Here is a 22,437-nt window from a genome sequence, read left to right on the forward strand (position 1 = left end):
CTGCATCAGAGTGTTTTGTGCCAGTGTTCACACGTTGCCAAGCATATTATTATGAGATATAAGATACTCTGTGTTTAGTATTGTGTGTGTGCGTGTGTGTGTCTGGAACACGTAACCGTAATGTCAGGCCAAAACACAGCCTTTATCCTTTAGCCCGCCACACGAGACAGTGGTGCATTGTCAGGAGACCTGGCCTAGAAAAACCCGATCACTCCACATCCAGCCCCCCGTTTGCCCTCAGCATGCTGCCAATGCCGCAGTTTTGACGTGTGTGTGTGTGTGTGTGCGTGACCCATTTCAGTCACTGGTGTCGCCAGCGTGCCCCTGGAGAGGAAATGCATGTTAGGGCATCAAACGTGTGTCCTCTGTTTGCTATCACGAGTGGCTGTGAACTGTTCAGTTAAAAAAATGGTCATTTTGTTGAGAAATAGTTCCTTTTGTGATCGTGCATCTTCCCACCTGCTCCCTATCGTGTGTGTGTGTGTGTGTGTGTGTGTGTGTGTGTGTGTGTGTGTGTGTGTGTGTGCAGACACACTCAGCTGGGGGCACGCTTGACCTTTTCCTTCACTGCGCCTAGCGTACGCAGACGCACGCGCTCCTCTCCAAATTTGTCTTCAATTAAATAGAAAATCCACTTGACTATTTTCCTTGCCGATTCACCTTTTTGCCTCTTTTCATTTGCTTCTTTTTGAAGTTCGCCCGAGGCCTCGTGGAGCCTCATCAACCTTTTTGCCTTGGTGAGATTGCATACAGGTACCCTCTGTGGCTATTTCAAATGACTTAATTAGCTTCTGAAGACAACCCTCCTCCCCTCCCCTCCTCTCCCTCCCTCTCACTTCCATCCTCTCCTTGTCTCCTTTTCTTTTTCATCACAGAGAGGGAGAGCGAGAGGAAATGATTGAGCCCATGTGACGCATTTAGTCCCTCGACGTGTGGTTTCACTTTCTAGGTCGTGCTCTGGCTGTGAAGCTGACTGCCTATTACCTCATAGAATACGATAACACACACACACATGGAGTGACAGTGAGGAAGACCCCCCCCCCCCCTCCGTGCAAACACACACGCCTCATTGTGTTAACTTTGATTGTCACATGTGCAATCTTTCGCTTCAGGCTACTTACGCCACCCGTCATTCATAATTGATCCCCTTGTCATTGATGCAATATTTATTAATTACACAGCCAAACAGATTGTTAGCAGACGAGCGGATATTTGCTAGCTTGTTTTGCTCGCGTGTTATCCAAAGCGTTTTTTTTTTTCTTCTTTTGGATCCCGAGGTGTGTATTCCCATAATAAGCGGCGATCAAGGCTTTTTTGCTCGTTCTGAGATTTTATCAGCCATGACAAAAAGTTGTAAGCGCAGATGCCACGGATTTACCACATGGGGATGCACCGGGTACATCTTCAGAAATATGTCGAGCAGTCACTTCCAAAAAGCGTTTCGTCAGTTGACGGCCCCGGCCCGCTCGTACCTGTGTTTTGACGGTCGTCATTTGTCAAGGTCTTGAAAGTTGAGCGGAAAAAGTTTTGGGCTCCATAAAGCTTTACTGTAATGAAGTGCCTGAAGGAGCGATATGACCACACAGATGTGATCAGCGCTGGTCATCAATGACTAAATGAGTTCTTGTGCCCTTCAGGGTGAGAAAGAAGATCTCAGGGGGATTTGGAGACCAATGAGCCTGTAAATTTTCGTCCCTTTGGTCCAGTTGGAACTCGCCGACTGGCTTCAGGCTTGTGTTAAAAAGCCGGACCTGCTAAATTAAGTTTGTCTGCCTGTGGCTTGACACACACACGCACGCACACGCGATGAAGCGCAATTACAGCCTCTTGAAGTCGGGAATTCAGCTTTCTGACTTTCACTCTGCCAATATTCAGTCCTAATTGGCTTTACCTTGACCCTTTTTCTCTCCTCTCTTGCGTCAGCCTGCAGGCCTGTTGGTATGCTACTAAATTCAGGAAAGAGAAGGAGGGGGGGGGCAGATCAAACCCCATGTTAGTCCCCTTTGTAATTCTTTGAATGTAACGTTTTTTTTATACTTTCGCTCCAACAACAAATATAAATAATATAGATTTATCATTTATTAAATATATTTATAAATTAAATATATTGAATGATCGATAGTATAGAGGGTTGAATCATTATTTTTGTATGGATTCTATACAGTAAATATTTTGATAAAGTTCCTGTACAATCATCCGCATGAATCCAGTTTTTTTTTTTTTAAGGGTTTCAAACAAGGATCTAAGAAGAAGTTGTCAATCAGCTGGATCTATGTGTACCTGTTCCTGCTGTATCTAGACTCTTATAGATCCAAACATCCCACCAATCGATCAGAAAAGTGTGTGTGTGTGTGTGTGTTTGCATTTTGTTGATTCAGCTCGGCAGTGACACATTTAAGTAGGTTTTGGTGGGAGTCCCTGGTTTCCCTTTCGCCATCTGTTTGCTCTCAACACATAGAACTCTTCTCTCTCTCTCTCGCTGTCTCTCTCTCTCTCGCCTTGTCTGTACAAAAGGGGGCAGCCAGTACCACTAATCTACCAGTTTGTGTTTGCACTAGAACGATTGACTGACTGATTTTCTTTTCTTTACACACCAACAAACAAATTTCTGAAACGATCTTCATTCATGCAATGACGCAAAAACGGCTGAAATGATTTGCCATTTCTGCATGTAACGCACAAAGAAGACAATCAGCAATTGCTTGGTGGCGTAAAATAACGGGAATGACCAGAATATGGATGCATAGATTGACTTTCTGGAATCAAATTATTTTCAAGCAGATATTGATTTTTCACCATCTCCAAAGGTTCTAACTTGAACAACATACAGCCAACTCCATTGAAATTGACTTTGAATCAAATATATCTCTGCGTTGTAAAATAATAATTATCTTTCCCACACAGCGTCACCTCTCAAATAACTTCTTTAAACTGTGTGCTCATTATGCAGACGGGGTTATGGTTTTATAATGCCAGTCCCGATCGGGTCTGTGTGTGATGCTATGAATTGATAGTTTATATACCCAATGCCAAGGGCACCACCAAGGGCTCATGAATGAGAGATGAAAAGAAATAGAAGTGGAGCGGAGGAGGAAGAGAGAGAGAGAGAGAGAGAGAGAGAGAGAGAGAGAGAGAGAGAGAGAGAGAGAGAGAGACCCCCCTCCACTTTCATGCAACCGGCTAATTAGTCCTCCGCACTAGCATGTCTTAGCTGCAGGGACAGAGTTCAATAGTTCAGCCACCTACCACTGTGCTCTGACCACGGATTACCTGCCATACTGCCTAGCAAAGCCCACTTTTACAAGCATGGCTCTTGTTCAGCACCCTGGAAAAAGAATCAGCTGGCAGAGAAAGTTGAACACAAAAGCTATTATTGTTAGCTGCGACCTCCTGCAATTTTCTATTTAAGTTCAGTGAACAAATGTTAAGACCTCGTGCAGAAAAAAAAAGATCTTATTTTTTTGATCCATTGATCGATCCATCAATCGCGTGTCATTTTCTGTCCCTAGCTCCGATAAAGATCAGAACAGTTGTTGCTCTTGTTTTCCTTTATTATCTTTACATCCACCATACTTTTCTCCAGCCACCACGTTACGACAACTCAGAAGTAGGATGTGGCCTAAGCACAAATAAATGTATATTCATATTTATTTCCATGATGTAAACCTTCATTTCTTCTTACAACATGGCTACAGATTGCTTTTCCCGCCTGTAACTTCCCGCTCATCCTCGCACTCCAACCGCTAGCGGAGGCGCGCAGCATCGCTCAGGCTTGATAATGAAGTTGTCAGAGGCGTGTTGCGGCGAGGCTGATGGGAGGGCCTGCCAGGCAGCCAATAGTGAAGCCTCGTGTGTGATCAGCCGAGCATGATGGGAGACCACCCTGCGCAGCGAGTGCCCAGGCCCGGCGCAGCCCCCCCAGATCAAAGACCTAGCCCTGGAATACACCAGCAATTAGACAGATGCGCCGTCGTGACACCTTCGAACACGCAACAGTGTCAACATTTAAAGCAACATTCACCGATACACCCGGGAGTCGAGCTAAAGAGAAATTTTGGGGAAAAAAAACGTCTGAATATTTTAACCTTGTCATTTTCCTTTATTGCTCGAGTTCATTTCAGACCATCAGTTGTGTTTTTCACGTGCGGGTCTTTTCTATCCCCATTTTTTTTTTTTGTTGCCCTACTTTAGTTGCGTATCTCATTAGGACAGCTTGGCTTACAGGGCTTCTCTAAAGTGTTCCAAGAGGACAAGTTTGTATTTCTTGATATCCAATCGTGGTCTCAATTTCATTGGTCCATTTGGAATTATTTATCCAAGCTCCACCGTGCCATGTTTCTCATTCTGCAACATCCCACTCCCCGTCCCCTGTAGATTTGTGCGTACAAGTGCATCGCGATGCCTGAGGCACAACTCTTCTATACCCTGCTGACTTCCTGGTGAACTCCTCTGCTGCAGATTAGAATAAAGACAAGTAGAGGAGGCCAGTGGAGATCTTTTTTTTTTTGTCTGTGTAAAAATAGGCTTTGTTTCCTAGAAAGTCTGATAACAGATGCATGAAGGCGTGCGCCGCTTGCTCATGCTTTTACTGCCGTCCCAAGACTTTGGCGGTCACTGCGTTTGGAGGATGTAGAAGAATTTGCACCAAACAATTTAATGTAACAATGTAATTTATTTCTTTCATTTATATTTACATATATTTTTATAAATTGATATTAATGTATATATAAATATAATTATTCATTATTTTTTTCCATTTCTAATATATTGAAACACAAGCCAAGCCATTATGGGCCAGTCTCTCGGGGTCAAATGGAGTAAAATATTTCACCATATCGACACGTGAAGATGGCAGCCCATTGGGCATCTGCCCTGTTTGCCAGATGTCCAGTCCAGCTCACTTTCTCAACTTTAGTCTTCACTGAACTGAGGAGGGCAAAGTCAATCATGAACCACTTTGTATATGATATGGCTTTGTAGTGAGATGTTTCGTCAAATTGGTTCATTACCGGTACGCTTTTTGTCCACCCGCGTGTTTGCTCGGGATGGATCGACAGACGAGGTCAAGACATAGATTTACATGCAGGGGCTTTAACTCGGAGGGAGTTTTAGTTGCATGTAAAGAAGAGAAAGAGTGAAGGAGAAGGCAGATGTTGTATTGATGGCACACGGCGCTCCTCTTCCCGGTCCTGAATAATCATGATGGGATGCTGCTTCAAACAGATGAGGTTAAGCTTGAACTGCAGATGAACTGGAACCTGCATATGAACCAAGGCTGCCGCCAGTTGCCCAGCCCAGGAGCCATCCCGTTTCCCCTAGCCGGGGAATTCCGAAAGCGGATTGATGCAGAACTAAAAGAGGGGGGTGGGTTAGCATTTTTGCATCTCCTCGCGCGTGCACATGTTACCAAATTGTTGGGTTTGATGTTGAGGATAATTTGCTTATGTGTGTCTTTGGCTGTTTTCATGTGTGTGAGATGGAAGACAAGAGAATGGCTTTGGCTGGACTGGCAGGCTTGTGGGGCTGACACGCTACCTTTTCATCCCCTCATCCACTTCCCCCAAACTGTCAACTGTCTTCATGTAATCTCTTTGGGGCTTTTATCGTCATTTTCCCCGTCTCTGATCTCAACTCCTCTAAACTTGGGCAACAGATTCTGGGACAGATGTGTGAGCAGCAGGGACTGTCGTGCCACATAACAGAGATAGGTGGCAGTATACGGTCAGGATACGGCTCCTTTTCCACACTCTCGCCTTACCTTTTCTTTCTATCTATCTATCTATCTATCTATCTATCTATCTATCTATCTATCTATCTATCTATCTATCTATCTATCTATCTATCTATCTATCTATCTATCTATCTATCTATCTATCTATCTATCTATCTATCTATCTATCTATCTATCTATCTATCTATCTATCTATCTATCTATCTATCTATCTATCTATCTATCTATCTATCTATCTATCTATCTATCTATCTATCTATCTATCTATCTATCTATCTATCTATCTATCTATCTATCTATCTATCTATCTATCTATCTATCTATCTATCTATCTATCTATCTATCTATCTATCTATCTATCTATCTATCTATCTATCTATCTATCTATCTATCTATCTATCTATCTATCTATCTATCTATCTATCTATCTATCTATCTATCTATCTATCTATCTATCTATCTATCTATCTATCTATCTATCTATCTATCTATCTATCTATCTATCTATCTATCTATCTATCTATCTATCTATCTTTCTCTCTCTGTCTCTTTCTTTCTCTCCATCTCTCTCTCCCTCCATCACTCCATCGCACTTGGGATACAATATATTTGATCCAAGCGTTGAATCTTCATGGTCAACGTTCTCATCATGTCTCCCATCTTCTTCCAGGCTACCTCTCCATTTTTGACCCCATCCTCCCTCCCTCCCTCCCCATCTCCCTTGGAACACATGCCCACTTAAATGCTAAAATTCAGCAAGGTTAGCCATCATTAGAGTTAGACGGCGTTATTCATTCTCCCGTGCGGTATTGGGGCTGCACGGCAAAGCGAGCGGACGGCTAAGAAATTGTTGCACCGCATACCAGCTGAGGCTCGGGAGCATCAAGTCGCAAACGATGTGAGGAGATAAATGCAAAAAGGCGCATACATACACACGCTATTTGCCCAGATCAAGGCCGTGGCTCCGAGGGAGCAGAAGAGATCGGGCGCAGAGAGCCCATGGAAATAGAAGGCTTTGTCATCCAAACACCCACCTCTCTTCCCCAGAGACGCTCTAGTCGAATAGTATCCTCTCCGAGCAATTTTTTCATCCTTCTTTCATCCTTAACTGGCATCTTGCACACACAGCTTGCGTCCACGTTTTCTTTGTGGAATTAATTGCGCTGAGCAGAATTTGTGAACACTTTAAAGCGGCGCTTTTTGTCACCGCTGAATTGCGTTTACATTCAAAAGCTAAACTCCTTCGCGACCGAGTATGAATTTAAAAAAAAAAAAATGGTATTAACTGAACCAAAGCCACCTGATGAGAATCGAACCTCTTAAAAAAATAGAGTCGTGTCCGATCCCGCTTGATCTTTCTCCATCCACTACTTCCCGGCACACACCTGACGATTGGCCACGTGTTTGACTGAGGTCAGCCAGAGTTGCTGGGTGAGATCCAGCCCGCCGAGTGCCAGTGACGGACGGGTCAGCCCGGAGTCGGCGTGACCAGCAACACGACCCGCAGTGTCGGTCCATGTCAGATGGCGCTGGTATCCTGCAGATTAGAACGTTGTGGTGTCTCCATACACAGGATGGGCTTTTCAACATGCCACTGGCCTGTCCGTGACTTTGTGACCTCGGGAAGTCTGTCTGTGCTGTGTGTGCATGTGTGTGTCGAAAAAAACATGCGAAAAAAGGTGGGGTTTTTTTTCTCTCGGGTAATGGCGGCGTAAACTTTTCACCCCACTTTCTCATGTGATGTGATTAACACAGAGTTCCACGGGAAACGCATGCGCCTTTCACCTGCACTCTGTGTGTGTGTGTCTTTCTCAGCTAATAGCCATAAAAGCGGTGGGCTGTGGATTACATCTTGTTCAGATAATTATCTTTCCACCAGTCACTTCAAGGTCAGTCTTACAAAACCATTTACTGGGTAGCAAATAACATTTCTGTCACGTGGGTTTCAAACAGTTCATTTAAAAGTGTAATTGTTTTTTTTGTGGGAATCGTAATTTTTTTTTCTGCTCTAGTTCTTTTAACGGCTTTCATAATATTGATACACTAATATGGCAGCGACAGGTGTGTTTCTCTTTCTAATTTTCTCTCTTCCCTTTCAGACAAGCGAATCCTTTGAATGAATTTTTCTCAAATTTGACACCAAACTAATTGCAAAAAGTCTGCAGATTTGAGATTAACCGTGGAGGAATAACAAAATGTCTATATTATATTTATTATATTGATTATATTGTATGTATTATATTATTCACAAATCCATAAGCAAAATAAAGTTGTATGGAAGTCACCATTTCATTATTTGAATGCACTATTAAGGAATGAACTTGTTTTCTGCACCACAAGTGGATCAAACCTCAAGCTCCAGATTTAGTGTCGGTATTGTGAGTTCTTTCTTTTGAACAGCTGCAGCGTGCACCTCCTGTTGTTGTTTCATTCTTTTATGGCTACTGGCAAGATAATGATGTCTGATGTTTGGAACTTTACTCAACAAGGCAGTTATGCGTGCCTGCGTGCCTGCGTGCTTGCGTCTTTCTCCACTTGGGTTCTCAGTCTTTAGCAGTGTGCCACGTCTCAAGCCCTTCATTCTTAGATAATTGTGCAACTAGTCCTCAGCCTCCCCTTTAACCTGAAAACCAAGCTCATTGCGGACACTGGAGAAAGACATCCACCCCCCTACCCCTGCCCCAAAGGTAGAGAAAAAAAAAAAAAGCCCAAGTTGTCCTTGTGCATAAAAGTGGATTCTACTCTCTAACACCTTTTCAAATTAATATTTGTTATGTGCGCCATTCTGCCAAGCCCAGTTTCTGTTCCCCGCTTTTGTTCCTGCGTTTGATGTAATGGAGGCAAGGACAAAGAGGAGAGCGAGCAGAGTGTGTGAAAATGGTAGTTAAGTGGGCTTAAGGGCTCCTTCAGTAGCTTCTGAAAGGGCCGGACCTTGAATGGGACCCTCGCACCGCTAAGCTGTAGTGCAGTAAACAAGACAGGTCCAGCACAAAGGTGCGTCTTAAATGAGCACAGACACCCTCCTCCTCCTCTTTTTTTTTTTTTGACTCACCGCAGTCTCCCACCCAACGTTGACATCTGTCCAATCCCAAGATCTTCATCCAACTCAACTCCCTTTTGTTTTCCCCTCGCCTTGGTTCTCGGGCGACCCCTCCGGTGCGTGTTTGTGTTGGTAGCGATGGGCCGGGTGGAGACAGCGGGGAAGCTCTGGCCTAGCCCGCCCGCCTTGTCCCCCCAGTGCCTGGGCGGTTCGGATCTTTTGTTGAGTTAATTGCAATGAGTATAATGTACTAGTCTCTCTTAGGTCCACAAAAGACAATTAGACAATCCCAAGAATTTAATGAGACACCAGCAGGCCCAATCAATCCCCTGCACTGGCCTGTTCTCTGTGGGCGCCCACTCTGAGGCAGGGGGGGGGGGGGTTCATGTCTGTATCTGTTCTGGTGTGTTGACCAGATTGTTGCTTTGCCCATCAGAGGAATCACCAAACAATATCGAAATGACACACATACACACACACACACACACACGTAAATTAAAAATGTTCTCTAGACGTTTGTATTCATCTGGCTGGTTTCCAACATTGGGATTCTCCTCGGAGGAGACGCTCTTCCAGGATAGGACAGGACTTCCTGGGAATATCCATGTAATTATGAAGAGTGATTATCCTGCCCTCTTCGTGAAAGGACAGAGTACTTGACGGTGTCATCTCTAAAAAAGAAGAAGGATGGCGAGAGGGGCCCGGCTGATAGACCAAACCCTGGGTGGCCCTTTTAAGGATTTCACCCCGCTCTTTTCTTCTGCTTTTTATCCCCCCCCCCCACCACCCCCTTCAATTTCTATTATGTCCACCTCGGTGTTGCCTCGTTCTGTCTGTTTCTGTCCTATTTTCCGACATCGTTTCCGTCCTCACCTCGCTCCGAGACCTCTGGCAGGATCACGTCGAGATAAAGCAGCTTTTAAACGCAAGGAATTATTCATAAATGATTCATTATGTTTTACTTAACCTTTCGGGGAGATTAATTAATAACCATATCAATATGCCATTGTTAAGTGACTTTAATTCACAGCCTTAAACAATCGTAAAAGCCATATTCATCTTATTCTCCTCCCCCACGATCATCTCCCCCCTACCTGACGTTCCTTTACCGTTTTCTTCCCCGGCTAATCACGGCGTTACAACAAAAGCCAGAGCTCCATTATTGCATGTGCGTGACGGCGGCAGCGGCGGCGTCCCACAAGAAAGGAAATGAGAACGGGACAGAGGGTGGCCGTGGCCTGACACCGCACTATTAATCTTCCAGTAAAGCCTTGTCAGGCAGAAACGGACACAAATGGATCACTCCCATTAACTGGGGGAGTGTAGGTAAGGGCTTTAACAAGCGTTTACCAGAGTCCATTTTCTCGCTAATGAAGAGGGGGAATACGCAAGCGCCCGGCCAAACCTGCCAGACCTCACTTTAGGTTTAGATGGAAGGAAAGGGGGGGGGGGGGATATGTGTGGGGGGGCATGCCGAAGAAGCCTGTGCTTGCACCGCAGATATATTTTATCTGACAATGTAAAAAAGGCTTTCAGGTTTCCTCACCGGGCAAGCCCAAAGTCTATTGTGGGCCTGTGGACAAAAAAAAAAAAAAAGGAATGACAAGATGGTTACCTCTGCTTCTTAGTATGATGTAAAGCAGAGGCATCAAACTCATTTTTGTCGGACTGTCAACTTCTTGTAGAACAGGCTACATACAAAACAAACTGACGAATAAGCAGTTTGGAAAATGGAGACTCCTAAAAACTGTTCAATTATTTAAAAAATGGAACGATAATAAAAATTGCCAGCAATAGCGTTATTTTTGTTTTTTAAAATACAATTTGTAATTTTAGCATTGACACAAGTTAATGCACAGTTTTTCTTTGCGGGCCACATAAAATGATGTGGTGGGCCGCATCTGGAAGCCGGGCCTTGAGTTTGACACCAATGATTTAAAGGAAAACAAAAATCTGCTGCTACACATTTCTCACACCTGTCAGTTCACCACATTAGACTGACCAGTAGTGAGTTGCCAGAGTTCTCCATTAGTTGGGTCGATCCTTTAAAAATAAAGATTTCCGATGTTGGTCAGATGGCAGTGACCACATTTCAACTAAGAGGGTGTTTACGTGAAGTGAAGAATTCTATGATGACTCTTTGTAGACTCCCAAGGGAAGCTAAGCGAGGAGAGGAAGATTTCACCTTCCTCACCACTCTACACACAGAAAACATTTTTAATTATATCTCCTCCCAAGTAGTGCATCTCAGTAACCAAGGAGCTGACAGTGATGCATGTGCTGATAAATCCGCAAACACTGGAAACAAGATTAACAAAGATTTTGAGGAGAGGGTGACAGCTAATTTTGCGCAATGGTCGGCGCCGCGTTCAAGAGTGATGTTTTTGATAGAGCCAGCCACGCCTGAGAATTCAAGGCAGGAAGACGGGTGGGGTGGGGTAGTGGGATGGGGGGGGGATATGAAGGTAGCGCCAGCACTTTAGCGCATTTGCACTTTTTAAATTGTTCTCATTTTTTTCCCCCCTCAATCTTTTTCCTCTATCGGCTAATTTGTCTGTCGACTCCACCGCTAGTTTCCTTTTTTTTTTTCAGAATGTATTGGCCCTAGTACAAAAACACCTTGTAAGATATGAAGCGGCTAATATGATCGTCGGTTTAAAAAAATCTATTTTGAACTTTACAGAAAAATATTAATTCTTACGTACCATATTTTCCAGACTATAAAGCGCGCTGAGGATCCTCTAATTTTCCCCAAATTGACAGTGCACCTTATGTATGGATGTCAAATTGAAATTATTTTCTGTGCTGGTTTCTGTCCTAGTATCTTAATTTCCCATATATGGAAATTTCCCCAAAATCAACCTGTTTATTGAGACTCCACTTTATAATCAAACAGGTGTGCCTTTCAAAAAAATACGCTAGTTGTACCTCATGCTGTGGCTCTAAACTCCCTCTACCTACCTGAGGGAATTTTTTCCCGCCACGTCTTTGTATTCAGGCCCAATCGCTGTGATCTAATCAGCAATATGTAGCGTGGAGTCTGTGACATGCCACTCTCGACCCGTGGCCCTGGTGTCTCTGAACCGGTTGTCTACCCACTGAGACACAGATACCCACTCATGAGAGAAAGTTATCAGCCTGCCTCATCGCACACATACTCGCACACACATACGCCTTGACAGAAGAAGATAACAATCATCCTTCCACAGCTGATTTCCTATTTTCTCCTCAAAGCATCCTCCTGCCTTCTTTTCTCCTCACTGCTGCCAATTTCAGGTCCATACAGTAGAAACAGCTTGTAGATTTCTTTTGTTCTCCCCCCCCCCCCCCACCTGCTTACAGTGACGTCTCACTACTCGGAATTGATTGCACCCCCCGTTTCTTTATTTGCCGGCGTCTTGACAGCTTCTTTCACGTTTCCCTTTGTCCATTCCTCCCTTCTCCTTCTCCTTCACTCTGTGTGTGTCTCTTTTGGCCCCCATCTGCTTTCGCTTGGGTTTGCTCCTATCCCAACTTGATAATGAGGAATGCGGTGTGACCCTGACCTCCGTTGGCCCCGCAACCACCTCCGACCCCTCGCAGGTGACCTCCGGGTCCCTGTTTTGACAGCTTGATTAATTACCTACGGTTATGATTTATGGGAAAAGCCGTATGTAAAAATAATAGACAACAGGTGGTCTTTTAAAAAAAAAAAAAAAAAAAGTGGATTTGAAAGAACCGTCTAGTGAGGACTGTGGTAATGGCGAGGTTGAAGGGACCGTGTGTGTAAGAGAAAGCGACAATGTGTTTTACAGCTGCTGTTCATGCTTAATTGCTTTCAACTGTTTTTGAAGCCCGAGTTGGGTTAATAGGAAAATGTCTTTTGGTCCAAGCTCTTTTTTTTTTTTTTTTTTCCTTAACTTACCATAGCATGGATTTGTCCATTTGGCCGTGTGTGTGGGGAAAGGATGAAGGGGATTCCAGCATACATGCGTAGCTCCATGTGTGTGCTGTGAAGCGTAAACCCAGGCATGTGGTAATGACACTTTTGAAAATGTGCTTCACCACACACACACACACACACACATGCTCGGATATTCCGCAGTACTCTTTTTGTAGGTTGCATCCTGTGAAAATAAGCAGAGTAAATGACAGGATAGAGCAGCCCGGGTGTTTACCCTTCACACTTCAAACACAGCTTGTGATTGGCTGTGGCAACCTCAAGGACCTGTGGTGCAGCTCCACTTAGAAAGAGGTCACTCTCTCTTGGACTTTGTGTGTGGGTAGTGAGAGGGTGGAGGCAGTGTACTCACACTCAATGTAAAATTCCCCCCTCAAACATAAATCCATGTTTACAGTGATCAAAGCAATTGCCTAAGGATGAAGTTGATATTTGACGGTGGTGGTTGTGAGCAGGACCACCAGTTTCCTCTGTCTTAGGTTACAATAACAGGGCAAGGGTGAAGGGATTCCTTCTGGACCTTTGCCCCGTGGAGGTCAAATTGGTTCTGTGATGTTCACCGAGATTAATGCAGAGGACACGACAGCGCCGACATCAAAACTATTTGGATGACCGGCGCTTTATTTCTTGTGAATATAAATGTGATGATGTCATATTCAAGAGCTCATGGACTAAGCAATTTTTTAAGTGGTGTTTGAAATCATTCAGAGAAGTGCCTTGGTGTAATTTGGCTACCTCAAATAAATCTAGGAGAATTGTAATAGAAACAGTTGTTAGTGTGATGCATTGCATGGCTGAACATAATAATAATCATAATAAATGACAACATTCTAATAATCACTAACAATATATGTTTTAAAATGTGTCATATTTTATAGTGTAAATGATATTTTATATTGAAAATGCAACAATCTAACGAAAATTGCCATGACAAAATTTCTGTCCTTTAACATCCCCTCATATATGTTTCATCAGCGGTCGCTTTCAGCTGGGTTGTTCCTATTTTGCTCCATTGTTTCCCCCCTTTTTCGTAGCCTTTTTGCCTCCCCTTTTCTTCTGCCCTCTTTTTTTGATTTATACATGAAATAGTTAGGCAGGAGGGCTGGGACACACCTATCACTCCATGATCTATATCGCGCTGTGCCCTCATTAAAAATACATGTGTATGCTTAGGGGAGACAATATAGAATTTATAAATCAAAATGCTAACGGCGTTAGAATAAGCCTCCTGTCTTTATTTCCCCACAGCTTTCCAGCTTTGAGCTCGCTCGTCTTTCTGCGTAGCATATTGTGGCAATCATATGTTTTATACTCTTTTATTGGACTCTTCTGGAAATGTGTGTTAACTTTGGCTTCCATAATGAATGTCATGGTTTTTGCTCAAGAAGCAGGACAGTTGTCAGAGGCTTTCCACTGTTTGATGCTTTTGGTTTAGCGGACAACTCTTGAAAAAAAAAAAACATCTGTTGACAGGACTTTTTATTTGGTACAACGATGATAAAAAGTCTTGAAATATGATTCGCCTGGTTTGTGTCGTGTAAGACAACCAGAGTCTTGTTTTGTCGAATTAGCTGCTGTTTTCACCAAAATAATGACAAATGACTCCGTCTGACGATTCAATAAAGTGACCATGGTGACTATTTTCCTTGGTGAAAAACGTACCTCTAAATTTCAGTGCGGTGAGTTTACATTCAATGTCGTATCTTTGCTGAAGCCGAGCAAAAAAAAAAAAAAAAAAAGAAAGGTTGACAAATGACTCTGGTAACATTTACTTGCACAATCGATAGCTCTGACAATTTCCACCTGGACGGTGATTAATGCTACATCCACCCCCACAGGCCTCACAGAACCCCCCCCCCCCAACCCCCACCTTGCACCTCCCCAATGCATGGTGCTGAGAGCAGATGAAGCCACCACCACAACTTAGTAGTGTCCCGAAAAGACAAACCCAAACCGGTCCGGGCGCTCCTAAGTCGTGATCTACTCGAGCACTTTTACGTGTGTCATTTCTACTTCTGTTTGCTTTCACCGAAAATAGAAAGGTCGGGAGGAGCAAGAAAGAAATGTAAATGCGTGCATGAAAAGAAGCTGATGCATCAGGGATCAGAAGCTGTGCTATTCTCTTCACTTCCTCCACCCCACTGCTCCACTTTGAACTCATTTATAAATATTCAGCTCCACATATAAACAATTTCTAAATGAGCCCAGGCATCCGTGCCAAGGTTAAAAACCCCGCTTCTTATTACCGACACCACGACTCGACGCTTAGCGTCTCATTCTAACCTAAACTATTTGCGCTCATTAAGATCAAGGGAAAGTTTTCTTATTAAGTTCCATGTGAGAGCAAACAATGCCTGTAGCCCTTTGAACTAGAATTTAAAGATAATTCAATTGGAGTTAATTGTAGGAGGTGCATAAGCAGCTGTACAGAAAATGGATGTTGAGAAGGTGCCTTTTTTTTTTTTGGAGCTGATACAAAAAAATAAATGAACATTTTTTAAATTCTAATTATATATATAAAATGTAATTTTAAATAGTATATGTAGTATCAGCTCCTCGTGTTTTCTCCTGTCAGCTTTTTTTTGCTTTGCCTTTTTATATAAAAGTGTGAGATCATAATATTGAGTGGAGTTTAGGTGCCCTTTGACAGTCCCCCTCCGGGCATTCATATTTATCAAGAGGATGATGGATTTTGTCCTGACAGGCTGATGACAGTCCCAGCTCATATCCTCTCACATCACCCCTAAGATCCACACGTCTTTTCTTTGCCCCTGTGGTACAGTAAAGTACTCTGGTGCCCCTCCTTTCTTTGAGAAACATAGAAGGCTCTTGGATTCGTGGGGTGCTGCGTGGCGGGGCACCATGACTAAATGTGGCAGTACTGTGCGATCTGTGTGGTATGTCAGTTAAAAAAAAGAAGAGCGGTAGAAAAGAGGGGGATTGACTTGATGGAGGAAAAAAAAACCTTGTAGACAGTCAAGGTCACACGAAGCAGGGTGGCCCTGTTGCAGAGCAAAAGCTTATACACTACTTATTGCTTCTTAGCTTCTACGCTGCTATTTAACTGTCCTTCCTATTTAAGTTTCAGCTGTCATATAATATGACAATCCAGCCCCCCCCCCCCCCAATCCCCAATTGTCTTTTTGTCAGTCATTGTGTCTCGTTCAGAACTCAATCCCTCCCCTCCGCCTTATCCTATTGGGTACGCCATGCTGAGTGACCCCTTCGCTATTGTCAGTCAAGTCTCAGCAGCCAATCAGGCCCCTGCATAATGGCGAATCAAGGAAGTGAAAGCTGCTTCAGAAAAGGGAGTGCCCCTTGCCCTGATCCAAACACAACCGCCTTTTGACAAAAACACAGAATAGTGTACGCCTTCAATTTCAATTCAACGCCCGCAAAGCCCGCCGTGTTAGATGTCGCCTGGCGTTTATCGCCTCACGTTCATTCGTTGCAATATTCACACGACCGTCCACCGTCGTCGTCCGTGACACCTATCAGCCGCGCTTTGTACCTGTCAAGCGCTGTCCTTCCACCCCCCCACCCCCCCCCCCTTAGCTCACTGCATGAGAGCCCTCACATCAAAGCGGCGCTAAGCTCCGCTCGCACAGATGAAACACCCTCTCGCTCCGGCCGCCTGACTCGCCACTCCTGCATATTAGGCACATTTTGTTTTCAGCGCCGTTGGAGAAACTAGGTGCTGCTATCTTAAAAGAGGGTGTGTTATTTTCTCGCCATCGTGTAGGCGATATCACGCTCACAGAGACTCTCTCACACACACAGCTAATAATTCAACAAGAGGAGAAAATAATGATGTGTGGCCATCATGGCAGTAGTGGGCGAAAAGCATCCAATTGAACCATAAAGGGAGCTCGTCAGAGTCTCCATATTGTACTTAAAAGAGCCTTGTCTTATTTATAATCCCAAACAGTGCCATATTTTGGAGCAAAAATTCCAATATGGTGTTTGTGTAACATTGTCAACACCTCTTTTGGTTCTTTTTGAAGACTACCAATGAGATAAGACGACGGAAAAGAACGGCCTCTCCCCGATGATGATAGAAGCCGGTTTCCGTAGCAGCGGCAGCCTTTGTTTCGCTCTCTGATGCGGGACAGGCCGACAAAAGAGCGCTAAGGAGCGTCCAGGGCAGGGTGATGGAGGTCGGGTTCCCTCCCATAGCGGGGTCGGGCTAACCTTCTTGACCGCTGGCCCCGGCCGGGGCAGGGACTCAGTGTGGCCGTGGCATCGGGGCACTCGCAGGGCATGGGAAGAGGATCAGCCGGCGCAGAAAAGACAAGACCGAGCCAACGCTCGAGGACTCTGTGTGTGTTTTCTTTCGGACGGTGCCCGTGTGTGTTTAACACAAAGGCGACGCGACCCCAAACGTTCAAAACGTGCGAGGGAGGTTCAGTGGTAGAAGAATCGGGGGTGACCCGAGGTTTGCGTGGCGCGTTTGTTTGCGATTCAGACGTTGACAGCGCATCGTAGCACAAAGATCAGATTTAGACACAAGACTTAACAGTTAGCACAAAAACACAAAGGACCGACTGACCTCGCTTTAAGAACAGTTTCAGAGGATTTAACTGTCACCAAGCGAGGATTGAACTCTTAGTTAGCCTTGTGGGACAAATCGTGTGGAATGTGCGCCTTGTTTTTTTTTATTCCCGGTTCAATGCAAGTTGAAATGCAATCATAAGATTTTGTCTCAATTTGTTAGCGAGATGCTAAGCAGCTAGCAAGCCCCACACCAACGTAAACATCTCAGTTTGGTTTAATAATAGTCTCGACACCGGCCGCCTTTACAGCGATGTCCTTCTGGGTGATTGCACCACTGAAAGGGTGACTATTAGCTCACTTAGGTGCGTTAGTCCGTCCAAAGCAAAGGCTAGAGGCCGAGACCGACTGTCGGCATTAAACGGAAGTTACAAGCTCCTCGGCCCACTTGAGGTTAGCATCAGAATGCTGAAGGGCGGAAAGGGTTATTGATGAGTGACGGGCGCTTGTAGGCCACTGGGGGTTAGCCGGAGAACATGCGGACCTGTGTGCTTGGACCATTAACTTTTGCCCTGGGAAAAGCAGGATTAGGGAAAAACAGGAACACAGACATGTGATGGTGTTTGATGTCGGTCCCTCGCTCAATACGGACATTTCTGGTGTCCTCTTATTTATTCGCTTTTGGCCTGATCGTATGGAACAGATTGGCAGTTATTTTGCTTTACTTTTTTTTTTTTTTAACAAGGTTATTGACGCATTTTTTTTTTTAGGGGTAGTGGGGTGCTCCCATTTTTCATGTATTGAATATTTGTGGGGGAGAATTTTTGGAATTGAATTATTATTTTTCCCAATGCATTCCACTTCCACTCAAGCTATTAAAAGAATTTTACAACTTATTTCAGCACGACGTACTGTAAAAACCGGGCTGTCTCTCAGTGTCACCTACAATTACACCAACACGCACATCTGCACCACAGTCCAAAAACATTCTTCATTTTTCTTCATGACTTCCTATGATACATTTAACAAAAACAAAGTAAGTCATTTGCACATGTCCATTTAAAGCATCACCTCTGTCTTTTATTTCTTTCTATTGTGTGTTTAGTCCCAAAGCCATCCCTTTGGCTATGTTATCATGCTGCCACCAGTGGGCAGTGCCACAGAGCTGCTGTGGCTCCCCATTCAGCTGCATGTCTCTCCTCTCGCTCAAGCCCAATCCCATTTTCATCTGGTCATCCATCTGTCGGCATGCACGCCGGGGTGTCTTCCACGCCGTCTGTGTGAAAATATCTCGGTAATATCGCCGGCCCTAATGTAATCCTCCCTAATAGATCCTCCGTCACTTACTTGACTCGCTTCTAATAAATTGATCGGTGGAAGTATGATGATCATTCCATTTGTTTTCAAGTCAAATGTATTTTATCATCATGTAGCTCAAATTATTTGTTGCATTTGAAATCACAACAACATCAAAATTGCAATATTCCCCCCAAAAGCTGATGATGTCTTATTGAAAATATATGTCCAGTAAATGGATTTGCCAAAAGAGTGCGAATCAGTCTAATTTCATAATCCGCCTAAGTGAGAACGTGTCATTGTGCGCTTGTCAACAGACGGCAGGTGCTAAGGGAGGGTGTGTGGCAGGTTTGACGGCGCCGGGCACAGAAGGGACACACGGGGAGGACACGCACATTGCGTTGACACTTATTAAGGGAGAGAAGATGTGTGTGATGCCTTGAGAAGGCAGTGAGGAAGCGATGCCACCTCTCTTAATTCCCTCGCACATCCCCCCCCCAAAGGTATTTTGTGTCTCCCATACTCCTCGGAATGTGCTATTAGCGTGTGTGTGTTGTGTGTGTGTATTCACAATAGCAGTTGTGTGTGAACGTCCAATGTGAAACAAGATATATTTCCTGCTGTAATCTCAGAGTGCTCGGAACAATAAACACAGTTAATTAAAAATGTTAGCAAAGTTGAAGAAGTCACGCAGGAAAAAAAAAAAAAAAGAGAGACCCCCCCTCTTTCTCCACTTATTTAATTTCCCATTTCCGTGTTTTTCTATGTGGTTTATTTGGGTTGTCGTCGGGCTGCTGAATGATGCTGGGATGGATTGAGTTTGATTTGAAGTGGCCTTTGGAGCCACTGAGTGCTGTCCACTGATTCAAAGTGGAATTCCAATGGTCCGCTTCCTCACTAGAAATTTCAGTCTGTTCTTGGGTATTCATGTCTCAGAGAAATGTGTTGTTTTATTCACTTGGAGATGATCATGCCTTTTTTCTATTGCATAGAGACTTTTCATTTAACAGTGAAAAAATAATTATGTCAAGTGAAATGTGGCAAAGATTAAACGACTAATACAAATATATTGTTTCTTTACACCCTAATACTAATCTAGTATATATTTTTTTGTTCTTAACATGGTACATTAAATATAGTGGTCATTATTTAAATTTTTATATTTATTGCCTCTCCATTTCTTTTATTATATTATTATTTCTTATTATTATTTCTTTTATTATTATAAGTACATTTATTTTGAATGAAAACACAATTTTAGTTTTCAAAGAAAATGTACATCACCATGTGCCCAAGATGAATTTAAGAAAAATTCAAGATGAGAAGGGTAAAATATGTCCATCATGATGTGTATTTAATCAAACAAAAAAATCCTCTCTGTTTTAGGAGGGCTACAGCGTGATGGTACTCAACCCAAATGAGAACTACCTGGAGGTGGAGAAATCGTCTTCCGCTCCGACCGAACCCTCGGGCGAACCCGTGGAAAAGAAGGAGCGTAAAGATGACCAGGAGGGCAAGAAAAGGAGAGATTTTTACGAAAAGTACCGCAACCCACAGAAGGAGACGGAGACGGACCGGATCCCCGTACGGGTATGTCGTTTGCGGGGAAGGGAGGGGAGGGGAGGCCAGTGTTTAGTGTGACACGGTGGCAGGAAGAGAGGGATAGATGTGCATCATCATAGGTGATGCTTTGAGGTCGCGCACCAAGGTGGGAAAACCGTCCCCTGACAAAACACAGCGGGGGGAGTGGGAGGTGTCCATCAAAAGAGACAAGGGAGGAAATGTGAAGTAAGTCGGGAGGATGAGAAGCAGGAGGAGAAAGAGAGGCTCTTGTGTGGTCAGCCTGTGTGTGAAGAGCTTGGCCGGGCTCCAGTCGCCTCTCAGTGAGCAAGTGTTAACCACATGGCTACCTCCCTCTCGCCCTCTTTTGCCTCCCTCCCTCCCTCCCTCCTTCCCTCTCGCGCTCTTCCTCTTCACCACCACGGCGGGCCGGTCAGTCTTTGCTGACCGCTGGGATTATTATCTCGACAACACACACGCACGCACGCACGGCCAAGCCTCAACAACATTCTTCTTATCGTGTCGCAGCGACTGCACGCGGACACACATTCACCGATGTGCACACGCACACGTGTGTGGAGCACTTAATGAATGTATTTCCATTGTGCGGAATAACTGAGGCCAGACTGGAGGGAAAAATAAAGCAATAACGTTCCAGTCCGCAGCCAAAATTATTATTTGATGGCTCGTAAAGAAAGACCAGGGCAAACTTGTTTTTATTCTGGGTATGATTTAGTAGCAAGGTCAATAAAGTAAGTAAATAAGATATAGCCGTAGCAAATTGATATTTTTTCTGCATTGTTTGTATTTAATTCTTGGATGAAAATGCCGTAAATCCAATTAACATATTTTGTTGAATAACTTCAAATTTTATAGAAATGTGTTAGCTTGAAACTTTGCATTCACACAGTTTTATTGATGTATTTTGTCCCATAAGAATCGAATTGAATCAAAACATTAAAACTCAAATCACCAGGCCATTTTAAAAGCTAAAAAAACGGAATAAATGAGAAATGTAGAACAAAACAATGAAATGACAGAGCATGTCAATTATCCAGTTCAAATAACATGAACGGTTTTCTGTCCAGATTTAATTTCAGCGACAGTTTGAGCAGATTTTAGGCGTTCATGACGTGTGATTCGCAGATGAGGGGAATGCAAATAGAATGCTGCTTCACTTTTTTTGGTTCTGGTTCTGGAAAGACTGAGCTTGAGTCCAACGACATGAGGGTATCTGAAATTCTTACAAAGACCAAGATTTTAATATTCTTTTAACGTTATTACAAAGATCAACGGGAGTTTTGCCAAACTCGCCAAACTAAAATGTCCATCGCCCCGGATAAAGATAAATGACCCAACAGGTTGGCTCTTTGTTGGTGACCCTTGAATTATGACCTTTGACCCAAAAGTCAGCGAGATGTGAGTTTGTTTGACCTTGCCTCCTCCGAGCACGCCCCCTCCCGCACCGTTTTGCTCGCCACTGCTCTGCCTCACTTGGCCCTGGAGTAAGCTGTCACACATAGGCACTTACACACACACACACACACACACACACACACACACTCATCAAAAATCTTAGTTCTTTTCCCTTCTCCTTCAATCTTTTGTCTGCATCTGTGTGTGTGTGCCTCTTTTTACCTCTGTTAGTCAGGGTGGGTGGTGGATCAAATCAAACCTCTTTAGCCGGCCTGTTTTCATCTTTTTGAACAGAACCCACCCGAGGCACGTGCATTCACACGCATACAAACCTTTTTGTTCTCCACACCTCACACTCTTAACTCCCGCTGAGCTCCAAGACCACCTGCACACAGCCATTCAACAGTGCACTCACTCTAATTTTTATATATATATATAGATATAGATATATCTATCTATATAGATATATCTATATATATATAGATATATATCTATATATATAGCGCAGAATTTCTAAAAGAGTATGATCATAAAATGGCTTTCCATTTTCTAACTTCAATGAGCACGGCTAATAACGCTGAAGTGATTCATATGCTTCCTTACACCCATTAATAAGTTCTTTACTGCTTTTAAGGTTCCTAGTCTTTAGCCTTAGGGTCCATAGTTTGCAACCCCTCAACCTTATCTAATCCCTCTTCTCCCCTCCTGCGTCAGATCACACACTAGCAGCCCATGTTTAGGGGGCACGTTTGATGGCGTAAGGAGGGATGGGAGGATATAGAAAGTGGGATGCTGATGAGGAACGGGAGGGCCGGGCAGGCGAGGGAGGGAGGGAGGGAGGTGGTTGGCGCTTTCTTAGCGCATATAGAAGTTTGGGAGTTCACTTTACTCTGAATTTTAGCAGTAATCCAGTTAGCTATTTTCTGTCAGCCAAGCGGAGGAATGGCAGGAACAAAAGGCACA

The 22,437-nt window shown here is 43.9% G+C and overlaps 1 protein-coding gene across 2 annotated transcripts in view; it reads left to right on the forward strand.

Annotated features, from left to right (window-relative positions):
• Positions 1 to 22,437, forward strand: part of arb2a (ARB2 cotranscriptional regulator A) — a 92,447-nt gene that overhangs the window by 15,896 nt on the left and 54,114 nt on the right. For both annotated transcript variants that reach the window (XM_085910448.1, XM_085910449.1), the window contains exon 7: positions 19,885 to 20,088. In XM_085910448.1, the coding sequence (XP_085766574.1) occupies positions 19,885 to 20,088 (204 nt within the window). The remainder of the gene's footprint in view (positions 1 to 19,884; positions 20,089 to 22,437) is intronic.

This window comes from Syngnathus leptorhynchus, chromosome 4 (genome assembly GCF_054491065.1).
Source record: "Syngnathus leptorhynchus isolate UIUO chromosome 4, UIUO_Slep, whole genome shotgun sequence".
NCBI classification, from domain to species: domain Eukaryota; kingdom Metazoa; phylum Chordata; class Actinopteri; order Syngnathiformes; family Syngnathidae; genus Syngnathus; species Syngnathus leptorhynchus.